The 14069-nt window shown below is 40.1% G+C and overlaps 1 protein-coding gene across 4 annotated transcripts in view; it reads right to left on the bottom strand.

Annotated features, from left to right (window-relative positions):
• ilf3b (interleukin enhancer binding factor 3b) overlaps positions 1–14069 on the bottom strand; it is a 38892-nt gene that overhangs the window by 15506 nt on the left and 9317 nt on the right. For all 4 annotated transcript variants that reach the window (XM_030783395.1, XM_030783397.1, XM_030783398.1 and 1 more), the window contains exons 2-13: positions 13009–13076; positions 12040–12254; positions 8692–8872; positions 8396–8543; positions 6885–6976; positions 5149–5244; positions 4691–4802; positions 4482–4579; positions 4290–4401; positions 3779–3892; positions 3367–3572; positions 2950–3120 (exon numbers count right to left, since the gene is read on the bottom strand). In XM_030783395.1, the coding sequence (XP_030639255.1) occupies positions 2950–3120; positions 3367–3572; positions 3779–3892; positions 4290–4401; positions 4482–4579; positions 4691–4802; positions 5149–5244; positions 6885–6976; positions 8396–8543; positions 8692–8872; positions 12040–12254; positions 13009–13011 (1548 nt within the window). In that variant the 5' untranslated portion in view covers positions 13012–13076. The remainder of the gene's footprint in view (positions 1–2949; positions 3121–3366; positions 3573–3778; positions 3893–4289; positions 4402–4481; positions 4580–4690; positions 4803–5148; positions 5245–6884; positions 6977–8395; positions 8544–8691; positions 8873–12039; positions 12255–13008; positions 13077–14069) is intronic.

Raw genomic sequence — 14069 nt, 5'->3', positions numbered from 1 at the left:
TGTACCTACACTGGGCTGGAGGGTCTTTAAAGGGAGCTTTGCAGTCTTCTGACAGCTTGAAAGCACTGCTGAACCATTCCTTTGACTTTGTTCTAGAATGCAACTTAACTATAATGTGTGTGTTTACATAACATGTTTTGTGTTACCTGACACGTATACCTATTCGTGTATGCATGCTGATTGGGACGCTGTACAGAGTGAAAAGATGAATAGAGATAAATCCTGCCTCTGCTACCCATTTTCTCCTAACTTTAACCCTAACCCTAACTGTAACACTAGAAGCGCCGAGCGGCGGTCATCTGACCGCAGTGACCAAAAAAAAAAAAATCTCTGCATTCGGTCAAATTTCAGGACCCTCCTTTCATGACTTTTCCAAGATTTGTGCGTTTTATCACCCAGCATCCTTAAATTTTCAAAATCACCCCGGTACAAGGAAATTTAAAGCTATTTTGCTTCTATTTCTGTGAAATTGCCGTCAGCCTCACGTTCGGCCATGTTGTTTCCTGCCTTTCAAGGCTGCGATTCTCTTTTCTCTCAGCAGATGTCGCAAGGGTTCGCTCGTACTAGTTTTCCGTCTTATGTATATATATATATATATATATATATATATATATATATATATATATCTCAGGGTTTTATATATATATATATATATATATATATATATATATATATATATATATATATATATATATATATATCGAGAGTTAGAAGAGTTATAAATTAATATTACATAATGTGCAAAAATGACGACAATAATTTAATAACTTTGATGCGCATTTTTGTTTCATGTAGACCTACATGGGCGTATCAATTGTCACTAATTTTTGCACTAGCCTACTTGAGCCGTGCGTAATTGGTCATCATATGACTGATAGTTCGTGTGTAGACTATGGAAAGCTTTATTCTCATGTCATGACAATACATTATTTTAGAGCTGCAACAATAATTTACAATATTAAAATGCAAATATTTTGTAAAGCGGATAAATGTATAATAAACGCATTTTTGTTTCACGTACAGGGGCATAACTAATTATTATATGACTTAGTTGGCAGGAATTTTGCAAATGGTAATATAATATAACACCCTATGCAAGAGACGGCACAGTATGGGTTGAACAAACTGGCAATCCTCGGGGTAGAGCGCGAGAGTGCAATATGAGAGAAACCCCAGGGCCCACATGTTATGCCAAGGACAGTATCACAAGTCCATTGAGCAGTTTAGTGTGTTTGATTGACACAGAAATGTGGTGAAAGATTCAGAAATACTCTGAAGCAGAAACTGATCGAAATGATGCTGATAAGTTCAAACTGCGGGTCTCCTTTATTTGAGAGGTATTACAGGCGGTAAAAGCATGAACCCGGACAACTACTGGTCTGCTAACTTGGGAAATCCCATTTTCAGAGACAGATGTCTCAACAGAGATTCCAAGATATTATGCGTTATCTGTGCTTTGATGACAAGAATGCAAGGGCTGCCTGCCTTGAGACAGATAAATTTTCGATATTAGATTTTCAATACAGTATTGCTATTTTACACACCTAGTGAGAACATAACTGTAGATGAACAACTGTTCCCTATCAAGTCGTTACTGTGTCGTTTCACACCGTACATGGCCATTAAACCGGGCTAATTTGCTATTAATTTCTGGGTGGCTGCTGACATTGAAATAAAATACATGTTGAACACAATTCCCTATCTAGGGAAAGATGACAGTAGGCCAGCAGTAGGCCGAAAATTTCTTCACCTCGTTGGCACTGGCAAACAATCGTGTGGTCTACGTTGAAGGGAACTTCTGAGTTGGTCAGTTGACCAAGTGATTCATGACGCGGTCGCTAGGAGGGGGTTGGGATCACACCTAGGCTATTGTTCTAAGCTGTCGGTCGAATATCTCTCCAGGTGTTACTCGTAGGTTACTTGGCAGGCTAGGTGTTAGGCTACTCGTAGCCCACTGAATGCCTTGAAAAGTCGTAGTGTTTGCTTCTATCATGGCATAGAATGATCTGTTAGTTGTGGTAGATAATACATTTTAATAAATTTAAGTGTAGAGCTTGATATGCTCGGCTTATTATGCGGTATAAGCGATAATTTCACGGAGACAGACGATTTCGGAAGTGAAACGCTTTAGTCTACTTCTCCAGCGCCACCCAAAGCAGTCTCACACTCTAAACTTCCACAAGTTTTGATTTACACGCAGTGTAATTCTCAACCAATTACTGCCTGTCTTGTCATTCCGATAGGCTGTTCTAGTGAGTAAGCATAAAGTCCAGTGTATAGCTTACTCCGTCACCCGAGATGTCGCCCAACAATTAGAATGTCCAAATCTGTAATCGCTCCCTACAATAGTTAACCGCAGTCTAACTCGCAACGTGTGTGACATCCCTTATAATGAACTAATTCTCCAAGATAGAAGATTAAATATTAAAAAAAACTAGTCTTGTTCAGATGGTTTTCTCAGTCAAATTTGATCAAGACTTCTTCCGGAATTTATACCTTTGGAAACACGGTTGCCACAAATAAGTCGTCAAAACATTATGCTGAATGATGGAAGGGCTGGACAACAAACGTTCTAAAGAAATAATAACCGACTATTAATACTGAAATGAATGATACATTGGCCGAATGCAAGTTGATCTTGTAAGCAAACTATTTGTTTTGTGCAAGAAGCGCCATCTAGTGATCATTATGTGTCAGTAACAGTGTCCTTGTCTAATGACTCGGCGGTCTTTTGACCGCCTGGCCGCGCTATAAGTAGGTAAAAACAGCACGGCGCTCCTAGTAGGTAGTCACAGCGGTCAAATGACCGGCGCTCGTGCTTCACGGTATAAGTAGGTCAAACCGGCACGGCGCTTCTAGTGTTAACTCTAACCCTAACCCTTGAAAAACAGCAAAGGTGGTAATCCTACCATAGCTAAAAATGTTCCAAATATCCCAGACTCGAATTACCTCAGCATTCTCACTGGGTTCTGGGTTGCTGCACACAGCAGTGGCATCTCCCATGTCAGCAAGTGCAGTCACAGGTTTCACGTCTTCTTCAGTGGTGACCACCTCCTCTACTTTCACTGGGTCAGTGCTCTTCTGCTCCATTCCTGTGGGCAGGCCCATGTCCTGCAGGACCTTGGGGAACATTGTACAAACTATGCCTGTGACTTTGTGACACTTCATAATCCTTTCAAATGAAGATTTATAGAGACAAATCCCTTTTTCCATAAAAACACTGTCATCCTACTGTCCTGAAAGATGATCCAGGTGGATTAACACTGCATTGAACATACCTTCACCAAATGCAATACACATGCAAAACATTTCACAATGCTGCACAGTCCTGAACTCAGTCCCAGCCACAGCTCCATCAGACCTCACCTTCACAGCGACATGGAGTTTTGCAGTGCGTTTCGATGGTCCAGAGGCCTCAAAAGTCCTCCCATCAACCTCCACAGCCATGGTGAAGACAGGCACATGCACTGGGCCCGTCTGTGACACCAGTTTATACTGCAGCCCAGGTTTGAGCTGGTTCAACCGCATAAGTGCATTCATGGCCTGAGGAGGATCTGGCCTATCTTCTGTGGCTAAAGACCAAAAAATACTATGTCAATCTTTAAATAAACCAAAACTAATATAGCCCAGTATTTAAGGTCGATTTACTAAAACTGGTAGCAAGTGCAGCAGCAAAACCCGCATTACTGCTGCAGAGTTAAATAATTGCTAAAATTTACAATGGTAAAATGTGATGAAGATTTGGTGAATCTAAGTGTTAATGTTAATTCACACATACATTTCTTTTGCAGTTTCTTCTTCTTTTTATTAGGACTTTTCTCATCTGTTCCCTCATCCTCCTCTATGGGCCGTTTCATTGGTGGAGCATAGGTTGTGCTAGGTGGGATCTGAACTGTAAATTCCATATAGAGAAAGGCCACATTTTTAACTAGCCAAGACATGTCAGGATTTTCTATAACTAAACAGTGTACCATTTCAGATATATATCTAAATAAATAACAGATCACATCAGATATATAGCTAAAGAGAAACAACAGAACACATCAGATGTATAACTAAATAAAAATAGCAGACCACTTCAGACATATGACTAAACAAATATAATATAAATTAACAAATATATATTAATTAACAAAAATCGTTGCCCACATCAGACACATAACTAAACGGAACAACGACAAACCCAAAAGAGACAAACATAAGTCTAACGCTACCAGTGAGGGAAACAACCACTTTGATGCTAATTATTAAGTGTTCATTCATGCAGTTTGCCTAGAAATTGAACAGACCTGTGTAATCAATAGGCATTTCACTTCTAGGCTTCCTGGGCATTTTAGAGGGCAGTGGGTCCATTCCCAGCACTTTGTGAAGTTGTCCAAATGCAGAAAGCCTCAAGGCATGCTACAGGTGAGAATCACACATAGAGAGGGTCACACTGATGTTACACACTAAATATTTTTCTCTTTTGAGCTGCTGCCCACCTGAGCACTCTGAGTGATATCTTCCCGCTGCTGGTTGTTCATGTGTCCAATGGCATCAGTTAGCTCTTTCTCACAAGGGTCACAGATCCCCGAGCCATCTGACCACAAACAGCAGACATCAGTCAACCAATCAAAAAAGTTATTTGGTGCAATGAACTCTAAAACTAAACCCACTGAAGAGACATGGAAACTGTATCTGGGTTTGTTACCTGCCATTAGGATGCCAGAGGCAAGACATTCCAGAACTCTCCGCAAAGCCTCCCCTGCTCCCATTGGCCGATTACCTGTGCAAATCGCTTTCTCACACAGAAGCTCTAAAGGCTTTCATTGAACAAACAAAGAAAAAAACAATAATGCAAATTACTTTAAGGAAAAGAGGGAGCATTGGTAAATACGCTGATTACAGCTGCATGGCCAATTGATGTGCATGTAAAACAAATAAACAAACAAATAAATAAATAAATAAATAACACAATGACAACGTTTCACAAAACAGAGGACCTAACAGAGCCTAACAATCACCTCTTGTTGTTGGTGGTTGTCAAGACAGGCAAAAATATTGTTTTCCAAGTGTACACATCCTCACTGAGCAGTGAAGCAAGCACCGGCAGAATATTGCAGCAGAAAAAACTGCAAGGAGCAAGCAGTGGAACACATAATAACTCACCCATCCTCTCAGTGGGCCCCAGGTGGGGACTCGGGAACACAGGTCCCTTAGGATACGGATGACTATTACACAGGAACGCAGCCCATTTGCTCTGGCCTATGAACACATTCAGGAAGTAGGCAAAGCGAGGCTTAATCAAATTCATTCCCTAAACAAACCATATTTAGAATTAAGATAGTAAATTACACCTACAAAGTCGTATTATAAATCAGTAACACAAAAGAGCATTATCAGATATGCGCAATGTCAATTAAAAATTAAATGGTTGCTGACTGGAGTACCTGCATTTGAGGCAGACTGTTTTGACTGCTTCTGTTCTGATGACTTAATTATCTCAAAACAAAAACAAAATAAGCTTTCTTGTTTTGGTTTCCTTAGTGGTCATGCATCTGAATATCTATTTGCCAGCTTGTAGTGAAGTTTCCTGAAAACATTTTTTGTATCCAGACATCTCTGCAGTCTGAAAGACAGAGCAATGCATTCCTTTGGCTCTGCACAGATAACTGCACACATACCTGAAATTTCCAATTGAATAATCTCTTTGTTTTCAACTTTTCTACTACTGGTACCTTATCTATTTATCTACTGAGCTCTATTAACAAACTAATGACAAAACAAAACACTAATAAACATTCAAATTTAAGGAAGACCAATTTATTAACCAAGTGATGCATAAATAAATAGGCGCTTAATTTTTTTGGCTTTGTATTCATCATAATAAGCCTCCAAAAGGACATTTTCCACCAAATGGCAGAATCTCGGCCACAAATTACTGAGTGATCTATTTGGTTAGAGTGCCTAGTGGTTTCTTAATGGTTGCCCATGGTCATTGGGTTAGCTGTTTTGGTGAACACATTTTAGAGGCTCGGGGAGCATACATCTTACAACTGAAACAAGGTGTGCTGGGTTTCATAGAAAGGTCAATCTTGTTTCAACAAGTCTGGTAATGCACCAATGTTTGAGAGGCCTGGGACCTAAAAAGACTGTTGGTAATGTGTGCTGATAACAACGTGTGTCTCTTATCAATGTTTATTAGATAAAAAGCATTAAAAATAGCATAACAAAAATAAAGTGAGAATCACATTGACATGAATTCATTGCATTTGCAAGATTGAGCGCGTCCCTGTACAGCCCTCAACGACAATGTATGACAGAGCACAACATAGGGGTTGAGGTGCAATATTCTATTTCATGGTACACAGCTGCAAAATAGACTGAGGGAAAGTGGCACGGACCCAGAGAGCTCTCAGCGAGTCAGAAGGATGAAACCACTTCAACAGTAATGTCAAATCAGATGATATCAAAAAGAAAAATGTTCTGGTACAAACACAGAGCATACTACATGACAACAGAGAATATAGCATTGCTTGAAAATCTTAATGATGCTTTAAGTTAGAAATATTGCACCTGAAATACAGCAGATTTGATCAAACAAAAATCTGAGGTGTTAAAGTTAATGTCAACAGTAATAAAGCAGTGAATCTGAGGGGTTTTTCAGTTAGCTTTGACTGGACATGGTGCTATGTTGCAAGGTAACAAAACACCAGTTAAAAAGCCATCATAAAATCCATCGGGCACTTGTGAAACAGGACTGATAAAGTTTTCTCGGCAACACAATAAAAAACATCTAGCAAGGCGAAGGACACAAAATCAAATAATTCACACCAAAAGATGAAAAGATATCCTGAAATTAAACAACTTAAGTACTATAATACAAATAAAGACAAGATGCAAACCTGGAACCACTTGGCGTGGCGAAGAGACGCCAAGGCAGATAGGCATTTCTGCCTGTCCAGAACATCCGGGGGATCGGTGACTGATAGCGTGTCTATTGGCAGGTGGAATAAGAAGATAAGGTACAGTTTGACCAAGGGGTTTCTGTCTGACGGCCAGGGGGATGGAGGCAGCAGGAGGGGGGGGGGAAGGGGGGGACTTACCCCAACAAAGAAACACAAACAACCCTCCAAATGGTTAAGAAAAAACAACTAAACAGAACATTATGTTTCTGAATCTAGGACTGGGCTTTTGTCTTCAGTGTCACTCCCAGAAAGTTGAAATTGTTTAAGAATGCATGCAGGTGAGTGCATGGGAGTGAAGGGGTGGTTGTTTAAGGCAGAGCTAGTTACACTCCCTCTGCTGATCTGTGTCACAGTGTAATGCCTCAGTCTGGTTGATTAAATCTGAGTGCATTCAAAAACACAGGAGCAGAACCCCTCCCCTTCACCCCTTATTCAGGTGTACTGCCTTGCCCCTTCCGAGACAGAGAGCGTCCAGTTGGTCAAAGGTCCAGCGTCCCTAAAATTGACAAACTAGAAGGCTTCACAAAGAGAATCAGATTTTGAACCACAGGCAGTAGTAGAGAGTCAGATACACAAAAGGTATTATGAACTCAAGTCCACACTGCAGCAAAACTGATGGCTATTAACTTCCAAACTAGGCTTCTCTCACTGCACGGGGTTACTGATAGGGCTAGATTTCCCTTCATTATTCAATTCCTAACTTTCAAGGCCCCTTCCATCACTCAGTCCAAACACTGTCTGAATTAACCACAGTCACTAAACACCTGTTTATATCTGAACCAACTTTCTGAACTAGACTCCTTAGATCATGTAAAAGCCACTCACTCACACAACCACCAAGAAGCTCTCACCAGTTGTACTGGCCTCTCAATCATGTCTGACAGTGAGTGAATGTCCTTATGATCAGCCTTGCAGTCTAAACGAACTAGCGTTATCGATAACCCCTTCAGTTTCCCTGACAGGAAGTCTACAGTGCACTTCTGGCTTTCACAACCAGAGCTCTTGACAGAATTTGCGATTCATTTTTGCTGCAATGCAAACTGTTCATTATTGTTTGATATGAAAACACATGCAACAACCAGGTCTGTGTTTTTTTTTGTTTGTTTGTTTTTTAATTCTCAGTAAGCCTTCATTATGGTGATATTTGGTTTTGCCTCGGTTTGTTTTTAACTCAAAATTCTTAAAAGGGAAAGAGCCCTAATTCAATCCTGTAACTTTCACTTGCTTTACTGCACATTGGGGCATCGAAAATGAACACACACACACAACCCCGTAACCTAGCTGACCTAGAAACAAAGCAAGGTCCGTCATAATGTCCCTTAGACCCAATGAAGGCTAAGTGAACCATATCCATTAATTTAATCCCCTTTTTTCTAGGTGCTCTCTCTCTCTTTGCTCAAGACCGAATCTGCATAGGGATGTTCCCGAGTTCCTCTGGGGAAACTTACCTCCAGCAGCCTGTTTCTCCACATCCTCTCTGACGAGTGGTGATGTCAGATGAATGGTAAGGGTCAGAGGAGGTTCTTTGGCATTTCTGATCATGATGCTAGCCTCTTGAATGCACTGGGTCACCTCATACTTCTCATCTGTGATGCTCTAGAACAACAGAGAGCTTCTTTCAGTTCTACAACCCTTTATTCAACAGGTTAGTGTAAGGAGCTTCTAATGCACTTCTAACAAAACCATTAAAACTTACACAAATCACATCATGCCTGAGGGCATCTGAAGGCTATGGTAACCGTACCTGCAGCTGTTCAATGAGGTTTTCCGTCACCTTGTTCAGCAGTGAAATCGTGGGTTTGTCCTTACAGAGAAGCACCAACTCCAGGTTGAGGTCCCCCTTCAGAAGCAGGCCTTTGGCCACCAGACCCACACGCATAACACCACGCAGGGTACGTGTGGGCTGCTCCACTGACTTTGGCTCACTGACACAGCAAGATGATGGGCAAAACAGGGACATTCAGAAATCAGTTTTCAAGTATATCTGATGAGTATGCTGCTTTGACCTAAGGCCTGAAAGCATATTTCTTCCCCAGCAGCTCATTTTGAAAACAATATTTTAATGTTTCAGGTCTGGCATTAAAGTCACAACATAATCTCCCTGAGGCAGTTTAAAATGAGCCAAAAAATGCTCTTTTATTTATTTTCCCCAAAATACTGAATTCACTCTACAGCTCTATTTTGTCAAGGATTCCATTTCCAAAAATGTAGCTGCAAGCAGCGATGAGGGGGCCAAGCAGTCAAGCAGGGCAGAGTCGCCATGGCAATTTCATGTGATCGTGTTAAAAGCACAGCTGTAGGCACTGATAGTTTTATGTCAATTGACCTGACACAAAAACACATCAACACTCAAGGCAAAAAGTTTTGTTTTGCTTACTCCTGCACCCACCAGCAGTCAAATGACAAAATTTTTTCGTATATTCTCACAATGTTGTCCCAAATCCATTTACCGAGTTTGTCAATACGTCAAAGCGTTGCTGATATGCCCTCACACCCTACTTGGTGGCTTCACCGCCCATTTCGATTGTCGGTGACAAATGAACAGTTTCGAAAATCAAAAATCCATCTGATAACTTTTGTGAAGCTTGGTCTGAAGACCATCTGTGCCAAGTTTGGTGAAGATTGGGCAAACTTTGTGGCATGTGAAAAAATTTTTAAACATTTACAATAAAATCTAATATGGCGGCCACACCAATTAGGTTGACATGACAAGTTGCCATGTCTTGGACCTCCCATGGTATCACCAGACACGTGAATCAGTTATTTAAGGCAAACAACATCAACAGTTATTAGCCAAAACACATTGTTTATTGCAGCACCACCCAGTGGTCAAATGATACAGAATTGTTTGTGCTTCCTCAGAAGGGGGTCCTGAGTCCATGTACCAAGTCTTGTTTTGATACATTAAACCATTGCTGAGTTATGACCTCGCTTCATGTTAGGCAACTTCACTGTCGAATAAAACGGCAACATGTTCAGACCTCAGGATCAAAAAAGGCATGACTTCAAATGATGATGATTTCAGACCAAAGATATGAAGAGTAATGAGCAAAAACATGTGATCATCTTTCATCCGCCTGTCAGCCTCCCCGTCAGCATTGCCATCCCCTTTGTTCATGCTCTGGCCAAGAAGGGTTCTCCTCTCTCTGTGGTCCTTCTCAAGATTTCTCCCATTTTCCCATTTCCCTTTTGGGTTTTCGGGGAGTTTTTTCTTGCCTGCCATGAGGATTAAGTCAGGGGGTGCCGTCCTGTTTTGATTTTGACTGTTATGGCCTGTAAAGCCCTTTGAGACTGTAAACAGTGATATTGGGCTCTAAATAAACTTGAAACTTTGTTATTATAGCACCCCCTGAGTGGTAAAACTTTTTCTGGACTCTGACTCTCTTTGGGCGGAGTCTTGAGTCAGTCCACAAGTTTGGTGTTGAAACATCAAAGCGTTGCTGAAATAAGAGCTCATTTCTGTTTGAGCGACTTCACCACTGATTTCGATTTTCTGTGATGGACAAATGCTTTCGAAAATCAAAAATCCATCTCATGACTTTTATGAGGCTTGGTCTGAAAATCATCTGTGCCAAACATGGTGAAGATTGGAAGATTGGACAAAGTTTGTCAAAGAAGTAGCGAAAAATCACTTTTTGATAAAATCCAGTATTGCGGAAAATCCACAATGGCGGAAATTGACGTCATGGCGTCATGAACTCTGCTTGATCCAAGGAATCCGTGTTTTTGATAATGAGGCAAAAGTTAAGTGCATAAATCTGCTTCAATGTTGACCTGTCGGTGGCACTAGAGCGCTAGAGAGGTGCAGACATAAAACGTGGTGAAAAGAATCAGGGGACTGTCCCCTGTCAGTGTGCCAAATTTCAAAACTTTTTACCATATGGTTCTAGGGGCTGCCATAGACTACCTAGCCAGAACAAGAAGAAAAAGAAAAGGAAGGAGAAAAGATAGAAACACAATGGATGCCAATACAGCTTTGCTGCTTGGCCCCCAGTTAATCTTCCAGAGAAATGAAAAACATTCTGAGACAATATTTGGGTACACAAAGTCAAAGTCACGCACTTAAAACAAAGTCTTCGCCATGTATTTTTTAGTAACCAAAATGCTATGCAGCTGATAAAATGAGAATTATCACATATATTACAAATTCTAAAACACTGTAAAAAGATGAACTTTAAAGTGGCATTTTGACATTTCGGACAGAACTAGACAATGAAACTGATGAAACTAATTTGAACTCTTGTTCCACAACATTGAACACTGACATTTATATGTGAGCTATTTGGAAAGAGGATAAAATAAAATGAAAATGAGAGGCAGCTCAGTTGCCAATAGGTTGTTAATGACTAATATGAACAGAGCAAGCTTTTGAATCTTCCAGTGAAAATTTGAATTCAGTCAGAAATATCTCCAGTTGCCGGCTGAAAATGGAAACCCTATCTGCAACCCTGTCTCGAAAGAGTGGGTGGAAGATAGCAGAAAATAAGATCCATCAAATGTTTACCATGTCCTACTTCTGTGTTGCTCTGATGAGCTAAGAAGAAAGCCCCTACCCCATATGATCTGCAGCACTAAAGCTCACTAGAAATATCTGAAATTTCATTGGGAGGATGAATTTTTAGGTAATTTTATGTCAGTCATGAAACCACTCTTGAAAAAATAGAAATCAAAGTTGGCATTGTTGACCCTTTTAGAGGTGTAGCCTACAAGTTTAATTCTGACTGAAACATAGCAGACACAAAATCTTGATGTTGTTTTAACTCTAGTGTAGTTGGTAGCTATTCACAAAAACATAATTTAAAAAAAATTTATTTGGCACATTCTACATAATGTGGTGTATGAGGGTTGAAAAATCTTAGGTGCCTTTTGAGTTCTGGCCCATTTTTGAGGGGTGATAATAACTGTAGTATAGCACACCCCCTCAAAGGGATTAGAAGAAGTTATTTAAAAAGGCTTTTGTTTTACCTTCAAATAAGTCTAAAGATCATCAAAATAATGACTAATAGATGATCTCTCAATAATGCACTGACATCAAGAACCAAAAATTATGTGGAACTGCTATGGAATTATGTGGACTTGCACACACTCCTACCACTCTTTTTCTGTTTCAGTGCCCTCTGAAGCATCATGTCGCTCCTTCTCATCCAGCCAATCAGAAACTGCCTTGAGACCACGCTCAGTATGTGACACCATGTTCTGCACAGCTTCCAATTCTTCCTGTGTGGGGTAGATGGCTGAGTGCTTTGCCATCACAAGACGATCATCGTTCACAAAGATACGCATAGAGCGGTGACGCAGGGGAGGGGGCTGAGACAGAAAAACAAAAAGAATAAGAAGAGAGGCAAAGGGATATTTCACTTGAAATATCCTAGGTAACATGCAAACCATCACAGCATAGCTCTATTCGTAAAGCAACAGAGATGTGTATCTTGCATTTCCTCAAGCTTTTATAGTAATCTTATACTGCTCTACAACTCAGATTGGCAATTCTATTTGTGAAGGGTTGGCTTTCAGACAGGATTCTGCTACATAACCAGGGATGTGCAATATTGACAAAAAAATTATATCTCGATATTTTCTGAGATATTACCGATAACGATAAGCAGACGATATTTTGCACCCTTCAAAAATGTGTTTGTAAAAGTCTTATATTGTACTAGCTCTCTCTAGGATACGAATTGTTCCTTACTAATGATATCAATGCACTCAATGCGCATGCGCAGTAGTCCATCCTACTGTGGTACATGATGCAGTGAATGCATGGATTCTCCAGGTGTGTTTTTGATTGTTTTTTGCAAAGTGAGTGACATACTTGATAGTGTTAGCTTGCACATCGTTAAAACAACAATTAAGATGTCATCGTAGACGATACATATCGCACACCCCTATACATAACTTATCCAACACTGAAATCTAATTTACAAACACTCTAGGGGACATTTATCCAAATCATGGGTGTTTGTACAGCAAAGTAAAAACTTTCATACCATACTGTCCTCCAGGAGGACAAAAGCCCATCCTATTCTACAAATGTAACAAGGGAATAAGAAGAGGAAAATACCATGGTTGTTGTGTTGAGTTTCGGGAGTGGCAGCAGTGTTCTTAAGAAATAAATGATGCTCTTAAAATCTGTGGAGAGATAGTAAATATTTAACACAGTGACAGAAGCTTCATCTCATTACACGTGTGACTGCACCTTTACCTCAGCTTAAACACCATCACACTCCCGTCAACATTATCAGACCATTCCACATGAAACCACAGGTGCTCAGTACAGTTCAGTACAAACGTTTGAGCCATTAATCAAGACGGTATTCGCATACTGCATGCTTACAAAGAAACAAGTCAATGTGGCATCGTGATTTCAAATGTTTCATTTGATCCTTCGTATCATCAAAACTCTGGTCTTACATCAAAGATCAGAATTAAAAACAAACAAAAAAAAATCCATAAAAGCTCATTAGCCACAGTTTGAATGTTTTTAATCAATCCCAACTTAAGATAGGTCTCACTTCACCTTTCACTTCCCTATTACTTTTTACAGAGCTCATTTCTGAAATAATTCTATGCAATCATACCAGAGTACTCAGAAAAAAAACTAAGATGGTTATTCTCTCCTGTAAAGAATTCATTTAGAAAATTCCTGCTTTGTTTTCAAAATATCAAAATATTTGTGCACTCCCGCTTTCGTTTACTTGTGCCACTGTGTAAAGGCATGTCCTCCTGCTGTAAATGACACTCTAGACCTGCTGCTGTGTACAGTGCTTTGATTATGAAGATTACACTTGTTTGGGTTATGTTAACTAATGTCCTCTTTCCTGGGTCAACAGTAAGGCCACGATGGAAAGTTTGGAGGCAGTTTAGTCTTTCTTTTCTACAGCCAAGGCCTGAGCAATACTCACCATTACAGCTTACAAATATGAAACTCTAACACCTCAGCATCCACCAGGCTTTAATGATCTGATAGCCCTCATTAGACCGAACCACGCTTCATAATAAGGTCATAATAAGTATCACCAGACTTTACTGATCTGCTGGCCCTCTCAAACCTTGATTTATTTGTGAAAAATTAAAATGCCCTGAAAGTTGTCAATAGCAATCTCTTTCAGCTAATACTGAGAG

Source organism: Chanos chanos, chromosome 8 (assembly GCF_902362185.1).
Source record: "Chanos chanos chromosome 8, fChaCha1.1, whole genome shotgun sequence".
Classification (NCBI taxonomy): domain Eukaryota; kingdom Metazoa; phylum Chordata; class Actinopteri; order Gonorynchiformes; family Chanidae; genus Chanos; species Chanos chanos.
The sequence above is the reverse complement of the archived record's forward strand: the minus strand, read 5'-3'. Positions and strand labels throughout refer to the sequence as shown.